At 39.2% G+C, this 14,381-nt stretch overlaps 1 protein-coding gene across 2 annotated transcripts in view; it reads left to right on the top strand.

Moving 5' to 3' along the window:
- MYOF (myoferlin) overlaps window positions 1–14,381 on the top strand; it is a 159,776-nt gene that overhangs the window by 42,728 nt on the left and 102,667 nt on the right. For both annotated transcript variants that reach the window (XM_044665689.1, XM_044665688.1), the window contains exons 4-5: window positions 9,989–10,097; window positions 11,859–11,952. In XM_044665689.1, coding sequence (XP_044521624.1) covers window positions 9,989–10,097; window positions 11,859–11,952 — 203 coding nt within the window. The remainder of the gene's footprint in view (window positions 1–9,988; window positions 10,098–11,858; window positions 11,953–14,381) is intronic.

Here is a 14,381-nt window from a genome sequence, read left to right as displayed (position 1 = left end):
ATAAAGCTCTAGGTCTCAAATGTTGTGCAGGTAGCATGTGACTAGGCTTTTTGCCAACTGGTATTTCTAGATTTCTGCATCAAGACAATAGAGGATAATGACTTTACAATTGACTGCCTATGAACAACAGCTATGAAAGTCACTTCTATATTGATTGTGAGAAAATATAATGGAAACTCTGATAAGCAGAAGCATCATCTCAAGAAGAAGCAGATGTATGGGGAAGTTTAGTTAGGAAGTACAAACAAGTAGGACAATTACCAACCAATTTCTGTCCCTAGGGAGGAAAGAAATAGATATCATAGCAATACTTACAGTGTAAGAAAATTGGTGATAAATTATTATTTCCCGAGAGTAGGAATTACTCAGGAACTATGAGTATTTATATGAGATTAATGTGAAATTATTTTTCTGATTATCTACCAACAACCTCCCATCCAGATATATTACCCCTATATAACTATACATTTACACAGATCAGTCATTCTCCTTCACACCACTATAGTTACCACCATCACCACCTTCCATCATGCTATGTAATAAGATTATTGTTATCCATATTCTACAGATGAGGAACCTGAAACCCAGAAGGGTTAAGTGACTTATCCTTGGTTGCACAACTTAAGTGTCAGAGTTCAGATAAATACTCTTGCCTCCAAGACCAGAGCTCCTTCACTTTTTACTTCATAAGGCAATTTGGTGTAGCGGAAACAGTGATGACTTTGGAGTCAAGAGGCCTGAACTTATGTTTTTGGTTCTGACTAGCTGTATGACCATGAATAAGTCATGTAGCTTCTCTGAGATTCAGTTCCTTCATATCCAAAATGAGATAATGATCAAATGAGGTCATATTCATAAAGTGTTTTACAAAACTTTAAAGCCCAATATTAATGTTGATTTTCCTTTCTAGAATTATTAGGTACCACCATTTCTTCTGCCTGCTTTATCTGCAGTAGATAAAGGAATTATTCATTCTGACTCATGAGATCTTTCATGGAACATATTCTTTAAAAAAAAAAAAACAACTATGAGGAATTTCCTGTTAAAGGGAGGGATCAGAAAATGAATGGAAGTTTCCTCTTCTCCAATGCAGTTATTTTCTCAGCTCCCCTTAGAATTTGAAAAGAAACACTAAGCTCAGTATGAAAAGCTAAGCTCTTTTAACACTTTTTAGTTTCACCTTAATGGCATCCTATTGAAGAAGAGCAGGTCAGATATTCTGTAGTTGCCTTTGGAATTTATCAACTTTATAGTGAAATAGTCCCCTTTCCAAATTGAGAACTGCTGACTGAACCTATTACTAATTTATGCTGTCTACCTTCATCTTTGGGCCCTTAAAAGTCCTTTTCCCCCCTTCATTGTTGCTTCCTTAGTTTAGTCCCCTAAGTAGCTGTAGAAGTGGGGGAGCTAGGTGGCACAGTGGATTGAGAATCAGGCCTTGAGAAATTTGGTCCTGTAGTCAAATGTGACCTTAAACACTTTCTAGCTTGTGACCCTAGGCAAGTCACTTAATCTCCATTGCCTAGCTCTTACCACTCATCCACTGTAGAACCAATATATAGTATTGATTTTAAGATGGAAAGTAAGGGTTTTTTAAAAAGCAACTATTAGAAAACTTTTCTGCACCCCTGAAGCCTTCAATAATCTACCTCCTCCTTCCTATTCTTTTTCACCAAAAATATTTAAGCCATCAAGTATGACGTCTTTCATCTACTTTTTTTTGTCATCTTGGAATTTCTTCATAACTTTTCATCTTCATATATAGATATCTGATAGTCAGTAAATATTTATTAAACAGCTACTATCTGCCAAGTACTGTGCTAGGTGCAGTGGAAACAAATATGAAAAAAGAAAGACAGCGTCTGCCCTCAAGGAGACTGTGATTTAATAATGGTGAAAGACAAAACTCAAAAGGAAACTGAAAGAGTAGAGGAAAGAGGGAAAGAGGAGAGAGGGAAAGGTAACAAATATGTGGGCATGGTGGAGAAATCAGTTAGAGAATCCCAAGGTCATACAGCAAATGAGAAATGAGGTAGTTAATGTCTCTCCTGAAATGGAGATTTGGAGTTCATGGCCCTATCCTCCAATCAGAGAAGCAGAAGGCAGTGATGAGATAGAGTACCATGGCTGCTGATATCTTGCAGAATGATGAGGTTATCCTAATAATAAGCTTTCTCTGGGGCAGTGTGGAGAAATAAGTCAGAGAAGTCCCAAAATACAACTAGATGAGAAAAAGAAAGAAGGAAAAAAGGAAGGAAGGAAGGAAAGAAAGAAAAAAGGAAAGAAAGAATTTCATATTTGAATATTTCCAAATTTGTGATAGCTAGGTAGCACAGTAGAGTGCTAGACTTGAAGTCAAGAAGCATGAATTGAAATCCAGTCTCAGACATTAACTAGCTGTATGAGTCACTTAACTACTATCTGCCTCAGTTTCTTCTTCTAAAAGGTAGGATTAGTAATAGCACATTTCTCCTAAGGTTGTTACAAAAATAAAAAGAGATAATATTTGTGAAGTGTTTTACAAATCTAAAATTGTTGTAGAAATGTTAGTTGTTATTATGACTATAGCTTGTATATACATAATTATTTACATGTCTCTTACTTAGAACGTGAGCTCTTAGAGGGCTGAGAATGTTTCTTGCCTCTCTTTGGTTTCCTGTGCTTAGTATTGTACTTGGCATGTTGTAAGTACTTAGCAAATGCTTGTCAATGGACTATCCCAATCCATCCTTTGGCTTCTGTAGTGTTTCAGAGGAAGGGATGCCTTTCCTTTTGCAAGGCCAACCCCTTTACAATTACATATTCTCTGATGTCTTCTTCTCCCACCTCCTCTGAGTCCTCAAGTTCAATATGCCTAACTATGAGGCACTTATTCTACTGAAGGACTGGGGGACAAGATTTGTGTTTACTAGGGGAAGGAAGCCTAGCCTAGAACTAGTCTGCCTTTGGTGATGGAGGGGCTGGATGGAGAAAATTCTTCTGAGACACAGCCTCTGTGGGTAGGAAGCACGCTCTGCAATTGTCCTTTTGGCAGTCTCCAAATTTCTGTACCCAGGAGCAAGGACTCAGTTATTCCACCCTAGTGATAATTCTGTTGAGAACCACTGCCATCACCAATAGAAGGGAAAATAAATGTGAACTTGAGTCTCTGGGAGCACAAAATGTGTGCTATAGGATCCCTCCCCAGCCCTTGAATCTTTTGGTTGTCAGTTATTTTTCTGGAAGGAATTTCCAGCAATCCATGTAGGTTGATCTCACTGTTATATAGAACAACTTTATACAAGTCAGTCTCCCCAGTTATGAACTCTGCCAGCAACTGACTCACTACTATAGCATGCTTCCATGAAGTCTATGCCTAGGTTAACAGTGAGCATTTTTTCTTCTACTTCTCTTCTGGTCATACTTTGTTCTGAACCTCATTAAAAGAAACTCTTAATCAGTACATTTAAGAGCTTTTATAGAGATACACTATACATATACACATGCACATATTGTGAATGAATATATAATTTTATATATACATATGTATATTACACATGCAAACCATGCAACAATGTGCACATCTCATGCTTCCTAGTTGACTAATATGTACTGTCTTCTCCAATTAGTATAGAGGTTCTTTGAGAGTAGAGACCCTCTTGCTTGCTTATGTTTGTATCCCTAGGACTCAGCACAGTGTTAATGTTATCTATTTGTCTATCTATCCATCTATCCATCTATCTATCTATCTATCTATCTATCTATCTATCCATCCATGTCTGTCCATCTGTCAGCCCATGTATCTATCTATTGTTTATTTTTCTGTCTGCCTCTCTACTTCTCTACCTGTCTGTGTCTGTCTATGTGTATGCAAAACCAAGCAACTGCCATTTTTATCAGCCATTACGAAACCGAATTCCTAGGCAGTTGTTCCTCATGTGTGATAATCAACCTGGCCTCTCAGAGAGGCACTATGGAAAGCACACTGAATTTTGTAGACCAAGAGAGGACCTGAATTCATATTCCATCTGTCACTACCCATGTGATCTTGAGTAAATCTTCAATTCTTCTGGACCTCACTTTAACCCTCTATAAAATGAAGAAGTTGGATTAGATGGACTCTAAGGTCCCTTCCAGCTTTAAATCGTATGTGGTAAAATATGTAGTGAGCTATTCAGGAATAGAATAGTTAACTTTCCTCTACCCCCCTATTTTTACCTCTGAAAACATCTGTAATTTATAACCTCTCTGAGCATAGTTAGAGCCTAAAGGCTTTAATTTCCTTTCCCACATGACATTTCTTGTTGAGAAAGCTGTTCATCTTTTTTTAAGCTGGACCCTAGTTTAACTAGTCTCTCTTATTTTTCTGTAAAAACACAACAATAACAGTAGACAATACAACAAAATTCAACATGTCACCATGTTTTAAAACACTAACATCAGGAAGACAAAGGAAAAAGTTGCAGATCTGAGTGTGGCTTTCTCTAAAGGAAGTTAGTTTGTGGTCAGACTGAAATGTTCATGTCCCATGTGTAGGAGGCCAAGTCATCATTTTCCAAGCTCTCTGAGTATTTTGTAACTAGGCAACGTTTTTGGAAAATAGTCCAGGCAGGCCCTTAGTCTTAGCCTTGAACTATAGACTTATCCAAAAGGAATGTTTTATTTCAGCCTTCATTGGGTCTAAAATAATTTAAAGGCATAGTTGTATACTTGCATTCTTTCTTCAACTTAAGCTGTTTCTAAAATCATTTTTTAGTGTGAAAATCTCTAAAAGAAAGTACCCTTTCCCATAAAAAATTAAATATGGTGTTTTTTTTAAACTGTTGTCTCTACTTAATAATTTATGCAGGATAATTGCCTGAAGGTTAGGAAATGTATAGGAATTAACAGAGCCAGTAATTAATGTTAGGGATGGAGGGGAGATAGAGAGAGAGTCTGTGAGGTGAGACTCTCTTCTAGCTCTCCCCTCTCACGATTTTACACTGGGAGACTTTGAGGGGGTGTCACCCCAAAACTGAGTGACCTGGATGGTCGTGCCGCCCCACAGGAGTTGGGAATGAGGCTTCTCTGTAAGATGAGGTATTGGGCACCCCAATCCGATTCTGAACGAGGGTGAGGTTCACGCACGCCTCCCCTGAGATCAGCCAACTTCACAGCAGGGTGTCTGGCTCCAAGCCGGAGGCAGCCGGGCCAAGCTGCGATTTCCCTCCCCCTCGTCTCTCAGGCACTCTGGAATGGTATCTGACTAATGAATGGCTTTTATTAATATCAATATAGGGGTTGGGGAAAGGGGTGAAGGGCAGAGGGATTTGGGGTGCCCCTTCTCTATTTCTATGGGGTCTGTCACTCGGGTGGGAATCTTTGGGGTTCCCACTCCTAAGCGTCTCCCCCCTTATCCCTTCTCCTTCTGTTTCTATTTCTATCCTTTTCTATAATTGCAAGTCAAACTGGAAGGGGTCTCTCAGCAAGGCTGGGTAATGGGAGAAGGAGCCCAAGAGATGGCTCCCAAAATGGAGTCCCAACTTAGCTGACTCGATAACTGAAGTCTTGCTGGGTGAGATGCGATGGGATGCTTTTGACCAGGGAATCGGGGTTTCAGTGTCCAAAGAAAGATCCTCAGGAAGCCCCCAGAACTGGATTCGAGCTGAGATGTTCTCGCCTCCCTCTCTCAGTCTTCCTCGGAAGTCCTCCTCCTCCTCCTTCTCCAGAGAATTACCCAGAACCCTCTCTGGTCTCAACTGTCAGTAACTGTCACCAACGGCCTTTTTCTGGCTCTTTTTGTCCCATCCCCCATCCTTACAAATGGGGTGCAGTGCCTCTAAGCGAGGGGCATTTGGGCTACTCGGAGCCAATTATCGACTTCATGTTTATTTTATTGCATCTCAGTCAACTCCCTTCTTTGGGAAGAAAAGGGGGCAGAGGGGGCAGCTGAGTGGCTCAGTGGATTGAGAGCCAGATTCAGAGACCAGAGGTCCTGGGTTCAAATCTGGCCTCAGACATTTCCACCTGTGTCCTGGGCAAGTCACTTGATCCCCGTTGCCTAGCCCTTACCACTCTTCTGCCTTAGAACTAATACACAGTATTAATTTTAAGATGGAAGGTAAGGGTTTAAAAAAAAAAGGAAAAGAAAAGGGAGCAGATGTAGGGCTGAGTCAGAATGAAGAATGTGAAATTTTGTGTATGTTGGTGACAAGAGCAGGAACCACTCAGGGTAGGATTCAGCCTGGCATTCTGCATGCATATACCTGCTTTTTAAACGGCTAAACAATATTTGTTGCCAAACACAGACACATAGTCAGTAGAGTTCTTGTAAATTAAAGGTTCAAAGAATTAAGGAGGAAGACAGCAGGAAATCTCTGGCCGTGAAGCCCAAGTTGAAGTTTCCGAAACAAGCAAATACTTTAAAGAACGGCAATGTGGGGGAATGAAGAAGATGGGCACAGCTAGGTGGCACAGTGGATAGAGCTCTGGGCCTAGAGTCAGGAAGACTCATCTTCATGAGTTCAATTTGACTCAGTTTTCTCATATGTAAAATGAACTGGAAAAGGAAATGGCAAACTACTTCAGGATCTTTACCAAGAAAACCCCAAATGGAGTCATAAAGAGTTGGACAGGACTGAATAACAACAGTCAAGAAGATAAAGATTTGACTCCATCTCAAGTATTTATTGTCAGTATAATCTGGAACAAGTCACTAAGTCTCTAGGTTTCCGTTTCCTTTTCTGTAAAATAAGGAGATATAATGAGATGACTTTTAAGGTTTTTTCAATCTAAGCCACAGAACCTAAGGATACCATGTATAAGGTTTTGATTTAGAATTCAAGAGCTAGGAGAGACCCAAGGATGATCTATCTGCCCTGTGGAAACTTACAATCTAAATGAGGAGGCAAAACAAATTAAAACAATATAAATGCACAAATGTAAAACATTGCAATTAGATCATAGAATCAAGAATGCTCTAGTATTTTAAACCATAGAAATAAACAGAATGGTCTAGTTGAAAGAATTCTTATCTAGGGCTCTGGAGTTGATTCTGCCATTAATTAGCTATATGAATTTGGGCAAATTATTGCATCTTTTCCTTTTCCTCATCTTTAAAATAAAAGGGTTGGATGAAATGATCATTTAAGGACCTTGCACCTCTGAAATGCTTATATACTATAGGACAGTCCCTTCCCCAGTTGGAAGGGACCAAAGAAATCATTGAATTTAAACTCATTTATTTTATAGGTAATGATTCACTTTTACTTATCATTTAAAATTTAAAATTTAAATTTAATTTTAAATTTGAATTTAACTTAAATTTAAATTTGTAGGGGCAGCTGGGTAGCTCAGTGGATTGAGAGTCAGGCCTAGAGACGGGAGGTCCTAGGTTCAAATCCGACTTCAGACACTTCCCAGCTGTGTGACCCTGGGCAAGTCACTTGACCCCCATTGCCTACCCTTACCACTCCTCCACCTATAAGTCAATACACAGAAGTTAAGGGTTTAAAAAAAATTTAAATTTATAAAACCTGTTCTGCTTAGCATTCCTGTAAAGTAGACAAAGGGATGGCTCAGTAGATACAGTGCTGGGCCTGCAGTTAGACCCAAGTTCAAATACTGTCTTCTTATTAGCTGTGTGACCCTGGGTCTCTCTTTGTTGGCCTCTCTTTGCCTTAATCCTCTTTGAAGGAAATCACAAACTCTTTCAGTATCTTTGCCAAGAAAACTCCATAATGGGGTCATGAAGAGTCAGACATCGATTGAACAACAAAGTAGGCAAGTATTACCATTTCCATTTTAGAGATGAGAAAACTGAGATTCAGAGACATTAAATCATAGAATCCCATATGTAGACTAGAATGAACCGGAGAGTTAATTTACCTTCTTATCATAAGAATGAGGAAATTGAGGCACAAAGAGGTTAAATGGCTGATGAAGTGTGAAGTTACCAGACCCAAGAAAACAGTATATGATGACTGCAGTGCTGTAAACAGAAAACAACCACTGCAAAACAATCAAAAGGGAATGTTTTAAAATTACAAAGAACAAGCAAGAATGGCCCCAAAGAATAGCTATGAGAAGACACCTCCCTTAAGGGCTTTCCAGAGATGGTTTATAGGTGTGGAATGTTGCATATATTTTCAGACTCTTTGATGTTTTGTTGTTTCTTTCTTCCTCTTTTTTCCTTTTTTTTTCCTTCAAAAATATTATTTGAGATATGAGATAGTTCTATGGGAGGGAGAAAGAAGGGATGCTTGGAGAAATTCTGTTGATATAAAAGCAAAAGATACCAATAAAAATTTATTGTTTTGAAAAAGAAGCTAAGTGTGGAAAGTTCTAGGTTCAAATCTGGCCTCAGACACATCCTAGCTATCAGACTTTGCACAAGTCACTTAATACCCCTTGCCTAGCCCCTACCACTCTTCTGTCTTAACACAGAAGGTAAGGGTTTAAAAAAGAGAGAGAGAGAGAGAGAGACTAAGTGACTGATCTAAGATTACCTATATCTGAGGTGAAATTTGACTTCAAAGCCAGTGTCCCATCCTCTTACATTATTCCGCTTCCCCAGCAAGTTAACTGACTTGTCCCAAGACCAGTCAGTGGTAGAACTGAACTAGAATACAATTTTCCTGATGTTCGTGCCTTAAATAAGTTGAACTCATAATTTAGAAGAATTGTTTTCCTACATTTCATTTTGAAGAAAAAAAAAAGTTGCAAGAAAGCAATTCCTATCAAGGTTGTATTTTTAAAATCCAACTTCTAGGAAGTGTCCTAGGATTGGTCTCCATTCAGCATAATCTCCTACAAAGTCTACAGTTCTCAAAATGATGACCCTTGGCACTAAAAGATTCTTGAGTCTCTGGAAAAGCATAGTCTGATTCAGTGGCTGATACCTTATAAGGCAGGAAATAAGATTAGAGATATTTTAAAGGGATTTTTCAACAAAAGTTAAAGCAAAAACACTTTCTTGCTCAGGCCCTTCAATCCTTCCTCCCACCACTGCCCCCCATACATTTCATGATAACTTACGTATCTCTCTAATGTATTTACTATGGATTATTGTGTATCATTAATTGTTGCTAAATAATTTATCCTCCTAGATGTAAAAGGAGTAAATTATGGTTGGACTGGATATTTAAAGTTTGGTCACCAGGAATCGATTACCCAATTCCAAAATAACAGACCCAAGTCAAGATGACTTTTATGGTGGTTTATTTACAATTAGGAAGGGTGAAGGTAGGGAAAGAGAGAGAAGAGAGAATGAGAGGAGAGAAGGAGAGAAGGAGAGAGTTACTCCAGCCTGATCCGGAGACCCGAACCAGGAAGGGCTTCAGAGGCCCCAGAAGAGGGGGCGCAGAGGTTAATTAAACAAGGCTTCTAGCCACAAGGCCTCCTCTAAGATGAGAGGCCTCCTTTTGAGGCTGGGGCCTTCAGAAAACGCCAAGGAAAATGAAAGGGAGTCAGCCTAACTTATCCACATGACAATTCAAAAGGAAGCAGTCTGAGGTCTCACCTGAGCTCCTTCAAGGCCAAGTTCAAAAGGCAAAAATCCCCTTCACAGGAAGTTACCATCATATTTAAAAGATAGTTCGTTTTGTCACTTCCTGCATCCACCCTCCAGTTCTACAAGGACAAATGATGGTCTCAACCTTGTTTCAGACTGCCCATGGGGCAGTCACTTGTTTTTGATTTGTCACTTACTAGCACATGTGGGTCATAGACCTCCCCCCTCCCCACTTAATTCTAAGTTGGGTGGGGTGACATTCCTAGTAACTAAAATCTAAAGAATGAATAAGGGTGAGCTAATTCCATTTACACATAGAGCAGGGGCTCTTAACCTGAGGTTCACAGACTCCCAAGAGGTCTGTGGATAGATTTCAGGGGTATCTATGAATTTGGATGAGAAAAATATTATATCTTCATTTTCACTTATCTCTAATTGAAATTAAGAATTTCCTTCTTATGAATTTTAAAGACCCATTAACCTGGAGAATAACCTGTTTTCTGCCTCTTTCTTCCCTAGACTGATTGGCGTTGCAACAATATCACTGAAGGACTTGATAGGTGGACAGAGTCGATCTCTTCCTTATAAACTCATATCTTTGGTAAATGAAAAGGGTCAAGATACCGGGGTAAGTGCTTTCCCTCTTTTATCTCCAGTATGCATATGAAAGGTTTTATAGAAGAAATATGTGCCTGTTCTATGCATAAAGCAAAAAATTTGCTCTGAGATGAATGAATGAATGAAGAAATATTTATTAAGCGTTGACTATGTGCAAAGCATCATCCTAAACACCAAGGATATAAACAGAAAAACATGACAGTCCCTTCTCTAAACAAGTTCACATTCTAATGGGGGAAGGCAACACACACTGAAGGTTTCAGCTAGTAATCAGATGGAAAGATCCCATACTCCTTATGATAGTATAAAAACAGATGGTAATGCAACTTCTTTAATGTCATTTCCACTAGTTAAATCATATCAATTTCTAATGTGGAACCATTTGCTAGTGCCAAGGACTTTGGTGGTAAAAATTTTCTTTTCTAGATCTTCAGTCACTATGACTGTTAAAGAGGCAGGGGCTGTAGCTTTCCCAAATATTGGCTGTGAGGACTGGGCTAGAAGTGGAGTGTTGATGGTATACTGCCATTCTTGGGCTCTTAGGTTTAACTACCTTTCAATAATTGTTGGTCTACAGTTGGGATTGGTGACATTGAGGAAGGCAGGCCCACTTTTTACAACTCCTCTAGCCCCCACACCCTACCCCCACCTTCCCTTTAGTGATGGTTGTCAAGCATAGGTTGGAAGGCATTGCTATTCCCAAGGCCTTTGGGTTTAGGGTCTTGTATCTCCACTGGAGTTGATTAGTCAATCAACAAACATTTATTACAAATCTCCTAGATGTAAAAAAAAAAGACAAAATAGAGTTCCTGCCCTAAAGGAGCTTGTAGTCTAAGGGTGAGGTGGTAAGCAAGGGGATAGTGGTGGTGGGCAAGATTGGCAAGATTCCTTGGCAAAATGGGTTGGCTTCAGAATAGGTCATCAATACAATCAAACAACTAGTTTACAAATTTCATAGATCTAAATCTGAGTATATATAATGAAAAGAACCTCTTTGGCTATATCTGTATGCCTATCCATTTGAGGGGTTGCTTATCTTTATGGGGATATGCTTATCCCTACAATTTTCACAGAACTCAGAGCATTCTTTAGCAATCTACATTGCCTTTAGATACACAGGATAACTTTTTATTATGGTATTGTAGCTAAACTTAATCTGATTTCATAGCATGTGTCTCCTTGGAGGAGGAGAAATCCATTGTCCTGATAGAAATCTAATCTAGAAATAGTTTATTGGGTAGGGTTACAAAATATCTAAGAAGTGCAAATGAAACTATGTCCTTCTGTCATATTTGACTCTGGATCACTCCCATTACTGATTTTTCAGCTTCTGTGCTATTATATCTAAGCCTCACTAAAAGATAAATTCAAAATGGGATAGCCAGGCTAGAGTCTTTACAAGTTCATTCATGCTTGTTTGTCCCTTCTTTGTCTAGTTTATAAGACAATGTTACCATTCATTCATGCCCTATTAACTTCTTAGCAACAGCAACCCAGTTGGTTATGTGAACATTTGACTTTTATGCCTCTGGTCCTTCTGGGTCCTCGAGCCTTTAGAATTAATGAGCTTGGGTCCTTCTCTTTCAACTGGGAAGACTGCCCATCATAGATGAGATATATCCTCTCTTCTCTGCTATCTCCTTTCCCTAGAAAAATGCCGTTCCTGCCATGTAGATTCCTGGACTTGAAGAGAGGAAATGCATTGATTCCTAAGTCCTGAAATGCCCCAAGGATGCACTGATTCTATCTACTACCATTTATTTTCCCTCAGGCCACAATCGATCTGGTGGTTGCCTATGATCCACCAGCAACCATGGCAACAAATCCAAATGAGCTAAGTGGGATCACCATCGAAGGTACTGGAGGTAAGCTAAGTTTTTGTCTGCTAGTATGGAAAATGTGAAAAGAGTAATCCCTTACAGTTATCTAGTATATGATAGTTTCCATTAGTTTCTCATGAATTACTTCATCTGATTCTTACAGTCACATTATAAGGTAGGCAGAGCAAGTCAAGACAAGAATTATTATCCCTTTTTTATAGGAGATAATAGGAAACAGGTTCAGAGAGGTTAAGGTCAAGGTTTCTCAGCTAGTTGGTAATATATCTAGGATCAAAACCCAGATCTTCTTCCCCCTGGCCCTTCTTTCCATATCCCAATACTGCTTCTTCTGTCCTGTCTACCATCTATTTCATGAATGTTAATCTTGGCTTCCCAAGTGGACTTAACTTCTTTGAAGGCAGAAATCTGTATTATACTTTTTTATATCTCCTACAATGCCTAATAAGTACAGTGTTTAGCTTAATACAGAATTGATTGACTAGTGGGTGAATCAATTTTTCCATCCTGATTGGTAATCCCTTTAAATATCAGTTACTGTATCTGTTTTATGCTGGAAGAAGTTGCTTACAAAAAAAAGAAGGTTAGCTAGATGGCTCAGGGAATTGAGAACCAGGCCTAAAGACAGGAGGCCCTGGGTTCTAATTTGGCCTCAGATACTTCCTAGCTGTGTGATTTTTGGTAAATCATTTAACCCCCATTGCCTAGCCCTTACCATCCTTCTGCTTTGGAACCCATAGTATTGATTATGAGATGGAAGGTAAAGGTTTAAGAAAAGAAAAAGAAAAGAAAAAAGGAAGGAGAGGAGTGCAGTAGGCAGAACTATAGGGTTTGATAATCATTAACCTTGAAGTATCCCTGGGATTCTGCCCATAAGACCTTGTGCCTGGGGCTACTCTCTCACAATAAGTGATACATATCCAGATTTGTGTTTAAAAAGTTGATTTAAGGCCACATTTTGTGAAGCTAATATCAGACACTCTGGTTAGATACAATTCTGCTAGGTGTCCCATAACCATTGTGCCATCTTTTCTCTGAATAGATAACACTTAGGCAGGAACACCTGCTTTGAATGATTCCTTCCAGAAGTAGTGATGGGGTCATACTGAGTCATTCATACTCTCACACAGATCTCTTCCCCCCTTCCCTTTTCATTGAGCATTGTTGTGAGGCTCAAATACTATTTCTCTGTGTGAAGCTGATTTTCTGGGGATCAAATCCACACCCTGTTCTCACTGGTGCTAAGCTCTAATCCACTGAGCTGACTGGCTCAGGCATGTCAATACAGTGGAGAACATTTTGACAGTGAACTTGCTTCTCTCAGAAGGGTGTGGCTAACAAAGCCTTGAGATCAAGCCTGAATGAAGATATTTTAGACTATGGGGCCCCAGAAGGAGTTATACGAAAATGCAAGGAACATGTGGGGACTAGAATAGGGGAGGGGAGATGATTTCCAGCTGAATTTAGTGTTCTTGATGGAACAATGCCAAGAGCACTCACTTTAGACCCAAACTCATTCTCCAGGGCAGTTTGATGCCAAATAGTTTTCTGTCACTTTAAGGGCAAATTTCCTGCTAAAATGTCTTTGCTTTTATGTTAGGAAGCAGCAGGAATAACTAAAGCTTTTTCTACCCCTGACTACTGTTATTTGAGTAGAATGATTGCAGAATAGCATTGTTTATAACAAGGCTAAATCCTTGCTGCCTGAGCCGATTTCTCTCCCTTCATTACTTGCCTTTTTCCAACAAGACAAATATTTATTGTCTGTGCATTTTAGCACTGCTAGAGATGCCAATCCATCTTTCCCCCTCCCTTCCTCCTTTGTTTTTCCAAGAGGGTAGAATTAGAGAAGTACCTCTTTTCTCTGACTGTTCACTCTTTCCTGAATCTGGAGGACAACTTTACTTAGCTGGCAAAGTTTATGATGACGTTCATTTACCAAAAATCATCTCAGGAATCCATGAGATGCAATCCATTTCCTTTTGGGTCCCTGGCCGTCCAAAGAAAGGGTATGATAAGGGTATTGGTTGCCTGGAGGTTAGAGGGACCTTTTGAAGCCTCTCTATTTTCTTTCTCACAGAAGCATCTTGGTTCAAATCCTGGTTCTTACTAACTACTGGTTCCTCATCTGTAAAATGAGAGGGCTAGATTCTGTGATTTCTAAGATCTTTTCCATCCACTCTTAAGATTCTATGAGTCTGTGTATTGATCTGTAAAATGAGGAAATTGAACTAAATTCATTCTTAACCTAAAGTCTAGGAACCTAAGAATATATTTTTGATAACTATTTCAATATAATTAGTTTCCTTTGTAACCCTATACATTTTATTTTATATATGTGTCAAAGGGGTCTGTGACAGAAAAAAGGTTAAGAATCTCTGAACTAGGTCATCTCTAAAGTCCCTTTTATCTCAAAATCTATAATCTTCTGAGTCACATTACCTCTAAAAGAACAA

The sequence above is a fragment of the Gracilinanus agilis genome, chromosome 2 (genome assembly GCF_016433145.1).
Source record: "Gracilinanus agilis isolate LMUSP501 chromosome 2, AgileGrace, whole genome shotgun sequence".
NCBI classification, from domain to species: domain Eukaryota; kingdom Metazoa; phylum Chordata; class Mammalia; order Didelphimorphia; family Didelphidae; genus Gracilinanus; species Gracilinanus agilis.
This window is presented reverse-complemented; position numbering and strand designations above follow the sequence as displayed.